The sequence below is a fragment of the Euleptes europaea genome, chromosome 14, assembly GCF_029931775.1.
Source record: "Euleptes europaea isolate rEulEur1 chromosome 14, rEulEur1.hap1, whole genome shotgun sequence".
Taxonomy (NCBI): domain Eukaryota; kingdom Metazoa; phylum Chordata; class Lepidosauria; order Squamata; family Sphaerodactylidae; genus Euleptes; species Euleptes europaea.
The window spans coordinates 8,935,353-8,955,106 of NC_079325.1; the positions used below are offsets into that span (position 1 = coordinate 8,935,353).

Consider the following 19,754-nt stretch of genomic DNA (forward strand, 5'->3'; position numbering starts at 1 on the left):
AACAACTTCAGAGTTTACACTAGTTCCTTTTCTTTGAGGGTTCAGGGAGGTGGGTCATCCAGGTCAAGTAAGATCGTGGGGGCCTGGTACCAGAGGCCCCCTCCTGCCCTTAGGAGAAAGCAGGTTGATGATGAAGTAGATCGCCATTCCCTATAATTCTGATAGACCAGGTCCACTTTTTAAAAAACTGAATAAAAACGGAAGGCACACTTCAATATTACACTCTTCTCCCCCAATAACAAAAAAATGGGGTTTAAACTAGCTGTAGTTGGAGTCACCTCCTCCAGGTCCGCCTCTGTGTGAGCACAGCATGCAGGGGTGCAACAGGCAGCTCCTCTCTAAAGGGAGAGTTTGGTGGGGACTCGTGGAAAACGGAGCCTTGATTACTTAGCGTGATGGCTTCTTCTCTTCTGAGGCGAAAGGCGTCTTGCGCAGTGGGTTATTTTCCTTGCTCCAATCGGGGAGGCAGGACTAAAAACACTGCTAAGCACAGCTTGGGATCTGGTAGGTTAGGTTCTACAGCCTTATTCTGGGTTGACAGCTGCTTCTTTATTAGGACAGTAAAAAGGGGAGCTGAAAGAACCCAGCAGACGCCTAGACAAATGCGGCAGTAGTTCAAGCCTGAATGGCCTTTCCTTGCTCACCAACTCCCACGCTTTAAGGAAAATGTTTGCATTCCCTTCCCACCCATCTGCCCATCTGAATTTCCCTCAATGGAAATGAACCAATCTCCCAGACAGCCTGAGGACACACTATAATTGTTGAGCGTAACCATTTTTTTGCTTGGCTTCCGTGTCATCAAACCTGAAAGACTCGGGCAAAATCTCCCCCCCACCCCGCAACAGCAGTGTATACTGCAAGAAAACTGTTAGGGTGCATAATGAGTACATTTAACAGATCAAATCAATAGAAGCTGTTGTAAGCCTTAACACACGCTTAACTGCAGAAGAGGCTGCCTGCCGCATCTCTGCATGATTCACTACCATTGGGAGAGCGGATAATTGTTGCGTCAAATGTGACAGACTTACTTGATCACTCCCAGTTTAGGAGCTCATCAGAACTGCATGTCCCAGGAGGAGCCTGCTCGTTGCACCTCTGCCTCAGTCACTGCTCCACTTTTAAAAATAAACCTCTGGGGAATGCAAGGACGAAGTGGGCCTCCAATTTTAAAAGTGTTCTGAGGCCATTTATCAGAATCTGGGGGAAACACTGGGAATGGGTATTTTCACACATGAATGCTAAATGTACCTTTCAGGCTCCCAGGCACTACTTAGGCGCATGTGTGAATGGAGATGAGAGGCAGAACCTATTTAAAAATGACTCGAAACATCCATCCAAACCAAGAGAGGCTTTTACATCTGACATACAACCCCCGCCCCCAGCTTTTAGCAACATGTGTGAGAACACCTAGCACATCCCCCTCACAGTTAAAGCATCGGACCACACCACGCCAGAGCAATACTGAACACAGAGGGAAGATGGCATTGCTAGTATCATCTGTGCTGACTCCCTCAATATCCTGCATGTTGCTAGTCCTCGGGGGGTGGGGAGGAATGAAGAAAATAAAAAAGGAAACACACAAAACCCAACAGATAAGTTGTGTTCTCAAGTCTCTGTTCAAAGATTCGTTCGGTATTCTCCTTTGTTAGCAACGTCTCCGGGCTGAGACGGCGGAGGTTCTGCAGAGGGAGCGATCCGCGGGCGTCTCACTGCCGTCCGTTGTTCTCCGCGGGCTGGCTGGGCGTCCTGCTCTCCAACTGAGAGGACGTACCTTCAAACCGCTGCGAGGCGATAGCCGCCTGATGGGACATGCTTTTCCGCACGATGTCCCCTTTGCGCCATAACACTACCTCCTGCCCAAAGAGAAGCAGCAGCTTGTAGTGTTACTTAGTCTGTGCAAGTAATGGCTAAAAACACTGTGCAGAAATTAAAAAGGTACAGCTTTCCTTGTGGCAATTCCCATAGCTCACCAATAGGTTACTTTCATTGTTATTTTTTGCAGTGAAAACCAAAACTCTATTGAAGCTGTAAACCTTTCTTTGCCTTCCTCTGTCATGGAGGGATTTAGATTTTCGATTGCCTTATGTGGATTTCAAATACAGACTTGGAAATGTCCCATTTCCAAAGCAAACAGTGCCCTTGGGACTTTATAATGAATTGCACAACAACAACACCCCCTCCAAAAAAAACCTAGACAATGAAAAATTTCTTTGTTTTTCAGCATACCGGAACCTTGGCTCACCTACAAAACTAATCAGGATAGAAAATAACTACTTTTCCTCAAATAATGTATCTGACCTTACTGAATTCACTAGCACAGGTTTACAGTGATGGTCATTAACTTTGATAGCTTTTAAAGGGGGACTGAACAAATTTCTGAAGGGTGAGTGATCAGAGAGTACTGATCATGATGGCTAAACCTCCATGTTCAGAGGCAGTATACCTCTGAACACCAGTGGCTGAAGGCAACAGTAGGGAAAGACTGTTGCCTTCAAACACTGTCTGCAGGCTTCCTAGGGGCATCTGTTGATGCCTGTGGGTGCTGGACTAGATCCAGAAGGACTCTCCTTATGTTCTTAAACATGGCGCGTGTGGAAAGTTATGCACTAATAGCAAGCTGACATTACTAGAATTATATACTGTCATGGGAAGGCTTTTAGAGTTCTTCACAGTCTGATTTTGTTTTAACCACCCTAAATAATTTGGTGTCATCTGCAAACTTGGCCACCCCACTATTCACCCCTAACTTCAGGTCATTGATGAACAGGTTGAAAAGCGCCAGACTCAACACAGATCCCCGAGGGACCTCACTGCTCACATCCCTCCATTGTGAGAACTGACCATTGATTCCTACTCTCTGCTTCCTATTTTTCAGCCAGTTCTCAATCCATAAGAGGACCTGTTCCCTTATCCCATGACAATGAAGTTTGTTTAGCAGTCTTAGGTGGGGGACTTTTGGAAATCCAAATACACAATATCCATGGGCTCATTCCTGTCTGCATGCTTATTGACACTTAAAAAAACTAACAGGTTAGTGAGACATAGGACATTTTTTCCAATTCAATTCAATTTAAATAAATGATTTGAATATTTAAATACTATTAGCAAAATTAGGCAAACAGACTATGCAAGCCTGGACCAAGTACCCGCACTGGCATCTGTTCATGATTCATATCCTACCCTTTAGCCTATCCGACATGATTGATTTGCAGCATAAACAGCCCTGACATCTACAGATAAACAGATTATGTTTACATACACAAGAAGGAAAATTTACCACAAAAAACACAGCACTGGAAAAATTCTTCCCCATTTCACTGTTTAAAAGGTCACTTATCTTAAGTGAATCAGAAAAAAAATAAAACCAGTCTTTTTGAATTATTACACACCAACGTAAGGTGGGTTTCTAGCCCTTTTCCCGTGATGCAGCTGTTAATGGAACAGTGGCCCTACTCGAAAAGGCAATGGCACCCAGACTACAAAGTACCCCCTTATTTATTTCATCCCCCCCGCCTTTTCCCCCCAATAGAGACCCAGAGCAGCTTACATCGTTCCCCTCTCCTCCATGTTATCCTCATAACAACCCTGTAAGGTGGGTTAGATTGTGTCCAGGGTCACTTGGCAAGTTTCCAAGGCAACGTGGAGATTCAAACCTGGGCTTCCCAGATCCTAGTCTGACGCTTTAACCCATGCAATATGCTGGCTAACCACTATACCCCTCGGGTTGGTATTACTGCTGAATCCTGGCCCTTCTATAATAAGGCACAGAACTAGGGGACTCGGTGAAAGAGACCCCTGCCTTTGCATGCAGGAGAAGCCTGGTCCAATCCTTAGTGCCTCCAGTTCAAATATCAGGCAGCAAATCATGGGAAAGACCCTTTCTCTGCTGGAGACTCAGGAGAATCACTGCCAGCCACAGCAAATGCTAGGCAAGACGAAGCAGTGGTCTGACTCTGTGCCGTGGTCTGTCTCCGTGATTGTAACAATACATTAACGGTAATTTACTGTACTCTTTCCAAGCAAGTAGAGCCAAAAGGGGGACCCCCAAGTCCAATCAATCACCCTGTGTTTTATTTATTCAAGGTAAAAGGTAAAGGTCTCCTGTGCAAGCACCAGATCATTCCTGACCCATGGGGTGACGTCACATCCCGTCGTTTACTAGGCAGACTTTGTTTTACGGGGTGGTTTGCCATTGCCTTCCCCAATCGTCTACACTTTACCTCCAACAAGCTGGGTACTCATTTCACCGACCTCGGAAGGATGGAAGGCTGAGTCAACCTTGAGTCGGCTACCTGAAACCGACTTCCGTCAGGATCGATCTCGGGTCGTGAGCAGAGCTTGGACTGCAGTACTGCAACTTACCACTCTGCGCCATGGGGCTCCTCAGGGTAGAAAGGCTATTTTACGAAGGTTCAGAAAATACCCAGGGTAACAACTGACACTCAAAATAAATTATGTAGCTTAATAGAACATCCGTTCCTCGTACATACAAGCATCCCTTACTCTGAAACAGATAAAGTTTTTGCAAGAATCAGGTGGGTCCACCCAGATTGTGGATCTTCCTGACAGAAGATGTCACACCTTCCAACCGTACCAAGAGCAGCAACCATCATACCCTGATGTGTGCCGATGCCCCACCTCACCTGCTGTTTGAAATAGCGCCGTTCCTCTTCGTCGATCAGCACCAGGTTGAGGTAATAACGCACAGAAAATTTCTTATTGATGTCTCTCATGGTCGGCGTCAGCTCGTAGCCCGCTAGGAAGAGCCGGATGGGGATGGACTCTCCTGTCAGAGAAAGGAGGCCAAAAAGCAGAGCAGAGTTTCTAAACCCAGCACGAGTACAAAAACAGATTATTCCATTCTACTAAGTTTGGGAGGAGCATTCGGTGAGGTGTAAAGAAGAGGGTGTCGGACCGGGCAGGGAGATGAGGAGAAGGAGAAAAAGAGTTGGTTTTTATATGCCGCTTTTCGTTACCTTTTAAGGAGTCTCAAACCGGCTTATAATCACCTTCCCTCCCCCTCCCCAAAACAGACACCTTGTTAGGTAGGTGGGGCTGAGAGTTCTGAGAGAATAGTGACTAACCCAAGGTCACCCAGCAGACTTCATGTGGAGGAGTGGGGAAACCAACCCGGTTCTCCAGATTAGAGTCTACCACTCCTAACCACTACACCACGCTGGTTCAAAGCCTCATTTGGTCACCCACTGACTTTAATTAACTAGTTTTACTTCATTTATACCCCACCTTGCTCCCCAATGGGGACCCAAAGTGGCTTACAGCATTCTCTTCTCCTCCACTGTATCCTTACAACAACCCTGTGAGGTAGGTTACGCTGAGAGAGTGCAATTGGCCCAAGGTCACCGAGTGAGCTTCCATGGCAGAGTGGGGATTCAAACCTGGGTCTCCCAGATCCTAGTCTGACACTCTAACCACTACACCACACCGATTCTCAAACTGACTTTAAGCCAGTTTCAGGTATCTGATGAAGGGAGCTTCGGTTCTTGAAAGCTTATACTATGGAACTCTTTTTGGTCTTTAAGATGCTATTGGACTCAAATTTGACTTCCCACCCATCACAGAACCTGGAGAGCTGCAGCCAGTGAGTAGACAATACTGACCTTGATGGACCAAGGGTCTGATTCGGCATAAGGCAGCTTCATGTGTGTGTTCCAAAGGCAGGGAGTCAGAGGGACAAACTTGGTCTCTCCTACCTATTCAAACCCCATTTCCCACATGGACCAAAAGGGTGGAAGACAGGACCACAGAAGGGAACTGCAACAGCTCAGCGGCACAGCTTACACTTGGAGACCAGCATGGTGTAGTGGTTAAGAGCGGTGGTTTGGAGTGGTGGAGTCTAATCTGGAGAACAGGTTTTTATTCCCCACTCCTCCACATGAAGCCAGCTGGGTGACCTTGGGCTAGTTAGAGCTCTCTCAGCCCCACCTACCTCACAGGGTGTGTGTTGTGGGGAGGGGAAGAGAAGGTGATTGTACGCCGGTTTGATTCTTCCTTAAGTGGTGGAGAAAGTCGGCATATAAAAACCAACTCTTCTTCTTCTTCTTGGTATGCATAAAGGTTTTTCAGATTAAACTGCGTTTCCCGGTTAAAAAGGTAGCACGGCCAGGAAAAGCTTCCATTTGGGACCTTGGAGAGTTGCTGCCTCGTGGAGCAGACTGCGTTCGCCTGGGCCAAAGGTAGCGAGCAGATTCATGTAAGTGCTTGGCAGCTTCAACCGAGTTTGTCCTCACCTCTCACTGGGGCCCCGTCCATGATCTCATATTTCGCAATCGTGTCGTTCTCGTGGTACACGTTGGGCCCGGTCCCCGTGGTCTCCCTCTTGATGATGTCAATCTCCATGTGTTTGATCTTGATCCTCACTAGCAGGAAGTAGATCTTCCCGACAATCACATCTTTTAAATGGTACCTGAGAGAGACAGGAAAATTGTCAAGAGAATCGACACGCCAAACTGGCAAAGTGGCATTCTCTGCCCGTTCTATGAAGAAAGAGGGTGCTGTCCTCACCCTCAGCGCAAGCTGCTGAGAAGACACTTTGGCCCTGAAGGAAAGGAGGATCACGATCCCTTTCCTCCAGAGGCAAGCAACAAGATTTAACATGTCTGAAAGATTAGTATGGCAGCAGCGTACATACCACGGTATGAAACCCGTGCGGCACATTGGCTGGATCTGCACTCTGGCTTTTCGGATTCCCTAAGCTACCTCTTCCCAAGTGTTCCCATCTGCTGCAAGCATATAAAACCAACCAAACTATATCTGCATTGGAATCACTAGATTAGAATCCAGTAGCACCTTAGAGACCAACAAGATTTCCTGGGTATAAGCCTTCAAGAGTCTTCTACAGTATTTGCTACCCCTCCCAATTTAGTATCATCTGCAAACTTAATAAGCATCCCCTCTATTCCTTCATCCAAATCATTTATATACAGGGCATGCTCCCAAAGAGTGGAGAAAGGCTTCACATGTTGAGGGGAGTGGTAGGATACAGACCCACGTGTCAGACAGGAGAGGTTCACAGTGTATCTGGCCAACGTTCCCGTTGATTTCACTGGGAAATGCCTTTTCCACAGCACAGCCCAAAGTTCTGTGAACCAAAAATGGGTCACAAACTGGACCCTGAACTACTGGAAGAGGTCTGCCGGGCATCCCCCGGTTCAATCCCTGCCATCTCCATTTAGAAGGATCAGGTAGTTCCTTGCCATTTTTCAAAAGAGATGCCCGGCTACACCCTTTAGGGTTTTTTGAGATGGGTTTTCTTCTGCTGGTGATTTTTAGGGTTCTGAAAATGCTAGGGGCACCTTTGTTTTATCAGATGATGTGTACAGTATTAACTGGTGGAGCTGCTGTTGCAATTTTTAACTTTTCTATTTTAGAAGCTGCTTTGAGCATAAGGGGATAAATTTCTAAATACAGTATATTCTGCTCACACATCCCTGTACTCTCCCCGGGGACGAAAATGCTGTTTTCATCCCACTTCATTCTGTTACTAACAGCAGGAAATTTATTAATGCAGATGCATTCTTCCCACAAGCGCTGATTTGATAAAATAATGAAAGCTAATTTTTTTCAATGGAGTCAAAAATACAAGTGTTAATTAATCTCACGCACACTCCCAGTCTGGAATATGATGATATTAAAGGCTGACATCCTTTACAGTGTTGCCGTAAGGATGACTAAAATAATGTTTATGAATCACCAGTGCTTGAAATGTGCTTTGTAGTAAATAAGTAATATAATTTTTCTCGATCCCATTCAGTGGCTGAGGAAAACTTTGAAAGCAGCATTTCTCTCGGCAAAACTTAAGACACTGAGAGTCAACTGAGCAGCTGAACCAAAAAGAGAAAGTCCATTCACTTGTATGCTCTGTCCCTCTTGTAAGGCTGGGAGTGGGACTGTGGCTCAATGGTTCAGCATCTGCTTGGCCTAGGGAAGGTCCCAGGTTCAATCCCCAGCATCTCCAACTAGAAGGACCAGACAAGTAGGTGATGTGAAAGACCTCTGCTTGAGACCCTGGAGAGCTGCTGCCAGTCTGAGTAGACAATAATGACCTTGAGGGACCAAATGGTCTGATTCAGTAGAAGGCAGCTTCATATGTACAGGTATAGAGTTTCCCTTATCCGGACTGATCCAAAAACCAGACCCTTCGAGCTGGCATGCAGACAGATCTATGCAGCCTGCTTTCAATATTTCCTCTCACCTAAAAAAAATAAAATACAGCGTATACTGCATCGTAGGTGGAGACTGAAAGCCAGACGTTCATTTGTTTGTTGTTGCTCTTGTTTAACAGCTGATACAGGTATTCTGGTGAGATAGTCTCACCTTTGCTTTCTGATGGTTCGATGTACAATCTATTACAAATATTGTTTAAAATTACATTCAGGCGATGTGTACAAAGGATATATAAAACATAAATGAATTTGGGGTCCCATCCTCAAGGTATCTCATTATGTATATGCAAAAATTCCAAAATATTCCAAGATACGGAAAGATGCGGAATACAGACCACTTCTGGTCCCAAGCAGTCCTGATAAGAACATAAGAAAGGCCCTGCTGGATCAGACGAAGGCCCATCAAGTCCAGCAATCTGTTCACTCAGCAGCCAATCAGTTGCCTTTAGGAAGCCCACAAACAAGACAACTGCAGCAGCATTATCCTGCCTGTGTGCCAAAACACCTCATACAACAGGCATGCTCCGCTGATCCTGGAGAGAATAGGCATGCATCATGACTAGTATCCATTTTGACTAGTTAGCCATGAATAGCCCTCTCCTCCATGAACATGTCCATCCCCCTCTTAAAGCCTTCAAAGTTGGCAGCCATCACCACATCCTGGGGCAGGGAGTTCCACAATTTAACTCTGCATTGTGTGAAGAAATACTTCCTTTTATCAGTTTTGAATCTCTCTCCCTCTAGCTTCAGCAGATCACGCCGCGATAAGGGATACTCAACCTGTATATGTGTACGTAACCCACAGGCTTGGACCCACAGAGTTCCGCTGGGGGGAAGACCTCACCCTTGGCGGAAGGAAGCCACTGGACCCAATCCACAGCGTTCCAAGGGCCCATGAGCACTCGGCTCTTGGATGCTAGCCTCAAAAACCCCAACGAAGACACGACCCCCACGACAGGCTCCTTACTTGGACTTGTTGTACTCAAACTCGATGTGCAGGCAGTCTTCAATCCCCACCTCCATCTTGATGGAGGAGTTGAGCTCCGGGTAGGTGCTCAGGGTGTGCACAACGATGTCCATCTCCTTCACCACGTCGTTCAACCTGCGGCTGATGGTGGCGCGAAGGAAGTACCTGCAAAGAAGTGAGAAACTGAAGCAACCGCTTTGGAATCCATCTGATATCTCAACGAGTGTTTTATTTGTTTGGGGAGGGGCTGTGGCTCAGTGGTAGAGCATCTGCTTGGCATGCAGAAGGTCCCAGGTTCAATCCCTGGCTTCTCCCATTAAAGGGACTAGGCAAGTAGGTGATGTGAAAGACCCCTGCATGAGACCCTGGAGAGCCGCTGCCGGTCTGAGTAGACAATACTGAATTTGATGGACCAAGGGTCTGGTTCAGTAGAAGGCAGCTTCATGTGTTCATGTGTGTATTGAGCATATCTGGTGTCAGGGGGCGGGGGAGAATTCTTGGGCAAGGTTTGGACACCCACTTTTGAATATCTCTTATAAGATTCCATGTGTGACCGTGGAAGCAGCCCTAAGCAGGTCTACTGAGAAGTACATCCCATGTTATTCAATGGGGCTTACTCCCAGGAAAGTAGCCATAGGATTGCAGCCTGTGTCTTCTTTCTCCTGAACGCTGTGGAAGTATGAGAGGTGCCACCGAAAAGCTAAGGAGGAGGGGGAAAGTAACAGTCTGTGTTTGAGAAATCTGCAAACTTTTACTTGGAAGAACACCCCAAAAACACCACCTCATAGTGCTTCAGTTTTCTATCACAATTTCAGATCGCTACAGTATTTCAATGGTACGCTAACAGAACAGAGAGCCAGTGTGGTGTAGTGGTTAAGAGTGTTGGACCAGTATCTGAGAGACCCAGGTTCAAATTCTCATCCATGCCACGGAAACTCACTGGATGGCCGTAGGCCTGTCACACCCTCTTAGGCTAACCTACTCACAGGGTTGTTGTGAGGACAAAATGGAAGAGACGAGAATGACGTCAGCTGTTTTGGGTCCCCATTGGGGAGAAAGGTGAGGTATAAATGAAGAAAATAAATAACCCCTCTACCAGCCCACCCCTCAACAAAAAACTAAGTCTCACCTTAATTTCACATTCTGTCCAGTGTAGGACTCATATGGCTTCTCCACATGTGTGAATTCAAAGTCAAATGTCTGCGACTGGGTGAACTCCCCAGGACGGGCCAAGTCCTTTACCAGGGAGACAAATTCATGGTGGTTTCCTCGGTCATAATATAGCTCTGGAAGGAAAAACAAAAAGCTGCTTGGTAAACCAAGTGCCGGCTCGCGACTGACATTTTAACTGCTCCAGTGTCCTTCCCTCAAGTTACTCTGGGAATTATCGCTAGAAATTTCCAATGGAAACCGTTAATTTCCCCTCACAAAACATGTTCCGTGCCCGTGCGGGACATCCTGGAGACCTTGATAAAAATACAAGAACATGCTAAAGGGAGAGGAAGATTTGTCCAGAGGTTTCCATTGCGTGCTGTAGAGGAAGCCCATTTTTCAGATTCTAATTCTGAAACAGAAAAGGAAAGAAGTTGGTACATTCAAGCAGGAGAAGTGGTTGGAATGGAAACTTGAGAAGAACCTCTTGGTTCTGACCCCACCTGCGTGTGGAACCTGCACAGTGTGGAACCTGCACACATGGGAGTGCTCTGCACACTTTGTCTCCCCCCCACTTTTCTATGTTCCCTGCAGTGATTCTCCATTGGTTCTCGGGGGGCACAGTAGTCACAGCTTCTGTGTCAATGGATCGATACAGTGCTATAGCAATTACCTATTTTTATATATACCGTATTTTTTCCATGTATAAGACGACCCTTTTTTCTAAAAATATTTAGGAAAAAATTGGGGGTCGTCTTATACACCGAAGGTCGCTCTCTTCCTCGCCCTTCAGCTGACGGGTGGAGAAGAGAGCGGCCGGGGAAGAGAGCAGTAGCCCTGGCCGGCCGGCGACCGGCCTTCCCAGGGTCCCCGCTCTCTTCCCCTGCCCGTATTTTTTCATATGCCCCCATGTATCAGACGACCCCTGATTTCTTAATTTTGGGTTAAAAAATATAGGGGTCGTCTTATACATGGGAAAATACGGTATATATGTATATTTTAAACCCTCAAAAAGCCCTCCATTGACACAGAAGGAATGCAGGGAAATGTTGCCCATGAGAGGCTGACAGTGGGAAAAGGGCGCTGTGTGGGTGGAACCAGATGGCATGCTAATGGGGTGGACAACGTTCTTAAAAAAAAAAAAAACAGGTTTGGGAAAGAGCAGGGGGTAAAACGAGAAACAGGACAGTTGTGACATAATACTTCACGGAAGCTTAAAAACCCCCAACCAGAATTCTATTTTGGAGGCCAAGGCAGAGAAATAAGTCCCTGAGGAAGCCGTCGAGAATGCCTCTGCGTGAATGGCAGCTTTTTAATTTCCTGATGGTATTACTTTCTTGCAAGAGCAAGCAAGTCTCCGTTTACATGGGGCTTTAGCAGAGGAAAGAAAGGGCAGGAGTCCCTCTTGGTATTCCTGTCTTTGCCAAAGCCAGAGAGAAGCAAGGAAGTGGCACCCACGGGAACATGGTTCAGCGACAGCACCTTGAGAACCAGTGTGACATACTGGTTAGGATACTGGACTCGGGTCAGCGAGACCCAGGTCCAAATCTCAATTTGCCCTGAAATTTGCTGGGTGGCCTTGGGCTGCTCGTACTCTTCCAGCCCACCCTACCCTGCAGTGTGGTTGTGACGATAAAATGGAAGCAGGGAGAACCACGGATGCTGCCCTGAGCTCTGTGAAGGAATAATAATAATAATAATAATGCCGTTAAGTCATAGCTGTCTCATGGTGACCCTGGGACCAGGGTTTTTTCAAGGCATGAGATGAGCAGGGGTGGTTTGCCAGTGCCTTCCTCTGCATAGCAACCCCGGTCTTGCAGGAATAGTTGTGCAAGTTTTTAATATGGTCTACTGTAATGGTAAGAAATGGGAGGATGTACCTGATTCCCAAAACATGTATCACAATACTTGTGGCATTTTTAAAAATTAAATCGTATGGAGGACTTCTTTTTTGAGGAAAGAAGCCTAAATCCCCAAATATAAAAGACTCAACCCCAAAGGATAAAAGAAATTAAAGTCCAGATAGCAAAATACAGGGAGGAAGGGAGGGCCTAAAAGAAGATTTAAGGTCACGTCTGCAGCTGTGACTACTAGTACCCTTTAGAGGGGGCAAAGGTTTTGTGGCAGACAAATGTATTGCACAGTTCTTCAGGGAATCAATCAGGGGATCCAGTGAGCTACCAGGGGAGAGGGGAGCTTGCTAATTATCTATTGGTGGGAATGCCAGGAACCAAAGAAGAACACTAAAGGCTGAATCCTTAGAGAGAGATCTCCATCCCGTAATGGTTGCATTAGACCAGCACCAACTAGCATGTTTCACACTTCAACCACTCAAGAACCATTCCCTATCAACAGGGAAGGGGCTGTGGCTCAGTGGTGGAACAGAAGATCCCAGGTTCAATCCCCAGCATCTCCAGTTAAAAGGACTTAATCATATTTGATGTGAACTGCCTCTGCCTGAGACCCTAGAGAGCTACTGCCCATATGAGTAGACCTTGATGTACCAATGGTCTGATTCAGCATAAGGCAGATTCGTGTGTCTGCCAAGAAACCCGTACATATTGTAGAAAGTTCTAGAAAATGTTCCAAGGTGCGTTGTTTCTTTCTGTGTGGCACACGCCAAGCCTGTTGGGCATAGCTACGTGTACACTTTCTAGAGCTCACCCAGCACTATCCTAGGGCAGCACTTTGCAGAGAAAGCTTTGGAATGGAGAATAAAGCATCTTTCAGGTAACTTTATCTGCTTGTATTGGTTTTCCCCTTGGGACACAATCTTCCAAGATACCCTGGCATTCTTATGATCACAGCCTGCCAACTACTCTTCCCCGCCATTGATCACCGTGCCTTCCAGCAATTCGCAGTCATGGAGCGTCATGATGATAAATATCAAAAGCCACGCCACGACTATTGGCTGTTAAGAAGGAAAAGCGCAACTCCTCTTTTAAAGAGGGTACAACACAAAGTCTCACATGCTCCGAATTAACACCAAGGATGGGAGGGTCTCTCTAATATGCCTTGCCTGCTAGCCTCTCAGAAAGCCACTGACTAGCATCAATGAAAGACATCAAATTTTATACATCACACGATATGACTAGGGTATAAATGCACATTCGTGAGCTCGAAGCAGGCCTGCACAGAAGAGAATGGGGTTTTTTACTCAATTGATGCTCTGGGAAGGGGTACAAAGCTGATACTGAAATGAGTGTGTCCCTCTTAATTTCCCGATGATCTCCTGATTTTGTATGTAGATCACGATGGGTAGCCCTGTTAGTCTGCCAATAATAAGAGCAAGAGTCCAGTAGCACCTTGTGTGTGTGTGTGTTAAGTGCCGTCAAGTCGCTTCCGACTCATCGCGACCCTATGAATGAAAGTCCTCCAAAATGTCCTATCTTTGACAGCCTTGCTCAGATCTTGCAAACTGAAGGCTGTGGCTTCCTTTATTGAGTCAATCCATCTCTTGTTGGGTCTTCCTCTTTTCCTGCTGCCCTCAACTTTTTCTAGCATGACTGTCTTTTCCAGTGACTCTTGTCGACTCATGACGTAACCAAAATACGACAGCCTCAGTTTAGTCATTTTAACTTCTAGGGTCAGTTCAGGCTTGATTTGATCTATAATCCACTGATTTGTTTTTTTGGCCATCCACGGAATCTGTAACACTCTCCTCCAACACCACATTTCAAAGGAATCTATTTTCTTCCTATCAGCTTTCTTCACTGTCCAGCTTTCACACCCATACATAGTAATAGGGAATACGATGGCATGAATTAATCTAGTCTTGGTGGCCAGTGACACATCCTTACACTTCAAAATATTTTCTAGCTCCTTCATGGCTGCCCTTCCCAGTCTCAATCTCCTTCTGATTTCTTGGCTGCAGTCTCCCTTTTGGTTGATGGTGGAGCCAAGGAATAGAAAGTCTTGAACAATTTCAATTTCCTCATTGTCAACCTTAAAGTTGTGTAATTCTCCTGTAGCACCTTAAAGACTAACAAATGTTCTGGCAGAGTATGCGCTTTCATGAGCCACAGCATGCTTCTTCAGCTCACGAAGGCTCATACCATGCCAGAAATGTTGTTAGTCTTTCAGGCGCTACTGGCCTACGGAACGCACCACATGTTTATTGACAATACTAGCACACATCTTCTCTTACTAAGAAATTATGGAACTGTACTTCAAAAGGCCCTTTGCTTGCAAACCTGAGCTCCGCTGGATGGCCCAGGCTAGCCCAATCTCGTCAGTTCTTGGAAAGAAAAGAGGGTCGACCCTGGTTAGTACTTGGATGAGACCACCAAGGAAGACTTGATGGCACTTAACACACACAGGTTGGTTAACCTGACCTGCATGGTCCAGGCTAGCCCCATCTTGTCACATCTCAGAAACTAAGTAGGGTGGGCCCTGTTTAGTATGTGGATGGGAGACCACCAAGGAAGTCCAGGGTTGCTATGCAGAGGCAGGCAATGGCAAACCACCTCTGAATGTCTCTTGCTCTGACCAGGATGGCCGAGGCTAGCCCAATCTCATCAGATCTGAAAAGCTAAGGTGGGTGGGCCCTGGTTAGTAAGTGGATGGGAGACCGCCAAAGAAGGCTTGGGTTGTACTGCAGAGGCAGGCAATGGCAAACCACCTCTGCCTCACCTCTTGCCTTGAAAACCCTCAGGGTCGCCATAAGTCAGCTACAACTTGATGGCCCTGTCCACCACCTGTTGGATCAAAGGTCCACCTTGTGCACTATTTGGTTGTCGAGCGGTCAGCTAGATGGCTTTGGGAAGCTCACGAGAAGGCCACATCGTTTCCCTACTGTTGGTCCCATGCACATGGCCTACAGAGGTATACTGCCTCTGTACATGGAGGCTTCCATTAACCATCATAGCCACAGAGCGCCCTCAAGACCTCTCGCCCTTCCTTACCAATCTGCCCAATGAACTCCACCTTGATGCCCTGGTGCTCCAGCCGCTTGTTCGGGTGCTTGAGGGTGAGGATGACCCGCCCCGAAACCGTCTCGCCATCATAGAACAGGAAGTACTTCTCCTTTTTGCCGTCCTCGGTTTTATGCTCGGCCCGGCGCCTGCTCTCCGAGTCGCTCAGCACCAGTTCCAACTCTGCGCTCTGTCCAAACCCAAAGAAGCTCATCTTAGCGTCAGGGATGGGGGGTGGCACCCCAGCGGCGTACGGCAATGCAGGCGGCACCCGCGTAGGGCTGGGCAGTCGTGGTTTGCCCCCGAAAAGACAAAGCGGTGCCCAGAACCCTCTCTCCTTCGGTTAGAGGCCAGCTGGTCAAGCAACAGGAGGAGACCCCTGGGAATGGGGAGCTGTCAGCACAGAGATCTTGGTGGTGGAGGGGACACAGCTGGGGGGAGATCAGGGGAAGGGGTCAGTGCAAAAGGAGGCCTGGCTGCTTAAGGAGACGGGGAAAGGTTGCCGGGCGATGCTGCCGGGGACCGTGCTCTGCAACCTGCAGAAGCCACACCTCTCCAGATGTGGCAATGCCGGACCCTGGAGGCAGCGGTCCAGAGGCTGGGCCGGGGAGGCGGTTTGCTCATCTAACCTCCAAGACGGGGAAGGTGGGCGTGCAAAGGGGGGGGAGGGGGCCCCTCAAAGCAGGAATCGGGGTAGCAAGGTTGCAAGCCCAGGGAAATTTGGGGGAAGGGGACACGGGGAATTTATATTGCGCCTGGCAATGGAGAAGAGGGAAGGGGATGGAGAGGCATGCAGAAAAGGGGGGCGTGCAATGGGAAGGGGGGCGTGCAATGGGAAGGGGGGCTGACGGAGAGGTGCAAATGTAAGGGCCCACCCGGTAAGAGGGTTGTTTTTTTAAAAATCGATGCCGGGGGAGGCAGACGGGGGCGTCGCTCGGCCGGCCAAGGGCTGTTGCAGGAAGGCCCGAGGCTCCGGGGCTGCATGCAATTGCAACTGGCGTTGCAAGGGACGGCGGCGCCCTCCGCAGCGACGCCCTCCGCGGCCGCGCTCCCCTCCTCCCCGGCGGAGCTGGCTGCGGAGCTCGAGCCGCCAACCCGGACCACAAGCCTCGCAACGCGCATGCGCCGCACCCGGGTCCGGGGAAGGAGGGAGGGAGGGGGGAGAGGCGCGGCGGCTCACCCCCCGACTGCGCACGCGCCCGGGCCTCCTATCGGGCGCGGCGGAGAAGCGCGCGCGGAGGCCGGGGGAGGGGCCCCCGGCGCGCCTGCGCGCGGCCTCCCGGGGGGCGGCGGGGATTGGCTGGCGGGCGGGGAGGGAGCTCCGTGATTGGTGGGTTCGAAGGAGCCGTTGGCGGAGGCTCCGCTGAGGGGATGGCGGCGGAGCGGTTGCTGCGCGCCGTGGAGCGGTGGGGGATCCGCGGCGTCAGCTCCGGTGAGGCCGACCTCGGGAGCTGCCCTCCCCGCGTCGGGAGAAGAGGGGCCCGGGCTGGAAGGGCGGAGGGGGTCGTGCTCTGTCGGTCTTGGTTCGCGTGGGGTGGGGGGGGAGGCAGCCAGAACGCCTGGGGCCTTCCCATGGGGCTAGAGTTGCCAACCTCCAGGAAGGGCCTGGAGATCTCCCGGAATTACAACCGACCCCCAGTCTGCAGAGATCAGGTCCTATGGTTGCCAACCTCCAGGTACTGGAGGGAGAAATAGGGCACCACTGCACCAATATCAAAGGATAAGGAACTTAGTACAGGAGCAAAACATACAACGCTGTGCAAAAGTACAAACTTTATAGGCTACCGAAATTCCAAGAACAACAACGTGTCTATACAACTAATACACCCACAGTAAAGACAGACATAGTGGCTATGTACAGAATCATAAAGTAATTAGGTACAAATTCATGAAATAGAGTTGCTTTCTCATAATATGTCTTTCTGTGGTTGATAGGTCGATAGGTAGCCTCCAAACGTGAAGAATCCAGAAACGAGAAGAGACTTCAAAATGAGGAGACGTTTGTACTTTTGCGCAGCGTTGTATGTTTCGCTCCTGTACTAACCTCCAGGTACTAGCTGGAGATCTCCTGCTGTTACAACTGATCTCCAGCCGATAGAGATCAGTTCCCCTGGAGAAAACAGCTGTTTTGGCAATTGGACTCTATGGCATTGAAGTCCCTCCCCAAACCCAGCCCTCTTCAGCCTCCGCCCCCCGCAAATCTCCCACCGATAGCAAAGAGGGACCTGGCAACCCTATCATTTCCCCTGGAGAGACCTTCTGCTTTGGAAGTTGGAGTCTATGGGGTTGCCCCCTACTGGGGCCACGCCCTTCCCAAACCCCAGGCTGGACCTCCAAATTTCCCGCCCAGAGTTGGCGACTTTGTGTATGTGTGTGTTAAGCGCCGTCCAGTTGCCCTCAAGGGGAGTGATCCTGTTCATGGCTATTCAAGGCTACTAGTGAAGATGGATACTAGTCATGATGCAGACCTACTCTCTCCAGGATCAGAGGAGCATGCCTATTCTATTAGGAGCTGTGGAACACAGGCAGGATGGTGCTGCTGCAGTCATCTTGTTTGTGGGCTTCTTAGAGGAACCTGATTGGCCTCTGTGTGAACAGACTGCTGGACTTGATGGCCCTTGCTCTGATCCAGCATGGCCTTTCTTATTTTCTTAAATTGGTTGCAGCAGCAAAGAGATGCTAGACTGATTCTGTTTGGTCTTGTTTGTGAGCTTCCTAGAGGCACCAGGTTGGCCACTCTGTGTCAGCTCTGGTCTCACCATAAGTATCCCACAAACAGATCTCCAGGCAGTTCCTCTGAGAAGGCTGATTTATTAGGCTAAATACAGTGAATACAGAAATTGACTTGAAAGCGATTCGAGAACTCTATTGAGGGACAAAGTCTACAGGTACAAGATATACAACATTTGAATCTTCAACCCCCGTTGCTAGGGCAAGATAGCAGGGGTTCTCACGGTCAAGTGTAGAACTGAGACTAAACAGAGACAGTGCTGCCAAACAGTGAAAAATACCACCTGGTCTCCCCCCTCCGTTCTCAAGGGCACGGAGACACTTTCCAGTTTCCTTCCCAGGCCTGTTCCTGACACTGTGAACAGACTGCTGGACTTGATGGGCCTTGGTCTGATCCAGCAGGGCTTTTCTTATGTTCTTATAACTTGGAAGGCTTTAAGAGTGGACATGTTCATGAAAGATAGGGCTATCCATGGCTACTAGTAAAATGGCTACTGGTTATGATTCAGACCTATTATCTCCAGGATCAGAGGAGCATGCCTATTAGGTGCTGTGGAACACAGGCAGGACAATGCTGCTGCAGTTTTCTTGTTTGTGGGCTTCCTGGAGGTACCTTGGTTGGCCACTGTGGGAACAGACTGCTGGACTTGATGGGCCTTGGTCTGATCAAGCAGGGCTTTTCTTATGTTATTATGGTGACCCTTCGAATTAATATTCAAAACATCCTATCCTTAACGGCCTTGCTCAGGTCTTGCAGACTGAGGGCCATGGCTTCCTTTGTAGAGTCAATCCATCTCATGTTGGGTCTTCCTCTTTCCTGCTGTCTTCAACCATAATGGGGGCAACCATAATGAAGGAAACAAAGAGCAAAGGTGCCTGGGTCCTTATGGGTCAGGGGTAAATAAACAGGTTCGTTCTTCTGATGGGGGTGCCAGTGGCAGACTGGGCAGGACTCATTTGGGTTCTGTTTTGGGTCCTTTTTTTGAGGGGGGGGGAGTGGTGCGAAAGCAGGTCTTGAGCTGAAGCCCAATCACATGGAGTAGCCCTGGTGGATATTTGCCCACGAATACCTCTCTGTGCCAGCTTGCCCCAAAATATCAGTGTTAGTTGGGGCAGATTGACGGGCTCCAAACAAAACAGTGGGGGCACCCTGCTTTCCACATCAGAGAAATGTTCCTAATGTTGTAATTCCAGACAAGGTTATTTACAGTCCTGCTTCATCCCTTTTCCAACACCCCCATTACACTTTCCTTGTTACCAGTTTTAGGAATAATTGAAGAGTGCCATGGTAAAGCTCAGAAAGTTTTTCCATTTCACTCCAAATTATGCACTTCAAAAAAACAAACCAAAAACAGCAACTCCAAACCAGGTAACACTTATTTGTGTGAAAAATTAGAACACAGAGAAAATAAAATCTCTTTGCATTCAATCCTAAGGGCACTTTCCTGGCATAACCAATGGGACTGACTTCTGAGTAGACCAATTTAGGATTGCTCCCTGTGCAGTGATGTTCTTGGAGGAGTCTAGAGTACATATATTCTCTGTTCCATTTCAGCCTGGGTCGACACAGCCTGGGAACTTGATTTCACTGAGTCGGAGCCTTTGGATTCTAGGCAAGAGAGTGTGATAACAGAAGATGGTTTGGATGCCTTTGCTCAGCTGTACAAGGCTCTCCACCCGTTTGCTGCAGATGACCAGGAGGCCGCTGAAGTAAGAGGCAAATTATATGCCCATTATATTAGGTGCTGTGGAACACAGGCAGGATGCTTCTGCAGTCATTTGTGGGCTTCCTAGAGGCACCCAGTTGGC

The 19,754-nt window shown here is 48.3% G+C and overlaps 2 protein-coding genes across 2 annotated transcripts in view; one reads left to right on the forward strand and one right to left on the reverse strand.

The window, feature by feature from the left end:
* Window positions 1-1,706: 1,706 nt before the first annotated feature.
* On the reverse strand, window positions 1,707-15,429 carry VPS26B (VPS26 retromer complex component B). The gene is made up of 6 exons (XM_056860015.1): window positions 15,207-15,429; window positions 10,280-10,436; window positions 9,151-9,315; window positions 6,249-6,424; window positions 4,644-4,786; window positions 1,707-1,853 (listed from the first exon to the last, which is right to left on the reverse strand). The coding sequence occupies exons 1-6, from the start codon at window positions 15,427-15,429 to the stop codon at window positions 1,707-1,709; spliced, it is 1,011 nt and encodes a 336-aa protein (XP_056715993.1).
* Window positions 15,430-16,606: 1,177 nt separating this feature from the next.
* The window catches only part of NCAPD3 (non-SMC condensin II complex subunit D3), a 54,909-nt gene continuing 51,761 nt past the window's right edge, over window positions 16,607-19,754 (forward strand). Inside the window, exons 1-2 of the mRNA XM_056860867.1 lie at window positions 16,607-16,647; window positions 19,501-19,655. The gene's annotated coding sequence lies outside the window, so the exon portion shown is untranslated. The remainder of the gene's footprint in view (window positions 16,648-19,500; window positions 19,656-19,754) is intronic.

Coding starts and splice junctions, on each gene's coding strand:
- VPS26B (XM_056860015.1), bottom strand. CDS start 15,429: ATGAGCTTCTTTGGGTTTGGACAGAGCGCAGAGTTGGAACTGGTGCTG. Junction 10,437..15,206: donor GGAGTTCATTGGGCAGATTG/GTAAGGAAGGGC, acceptor TTTTCCTTCCAG/AGCTATATTATGACCGAGGA. Junction 4,787..6,248: donor GGACGGGGCCCCAGTGAGAG/GTGAGGACAAAC, acceptor TTTCTCTGACAG/GAGAGTCCATCCCCATCCGG.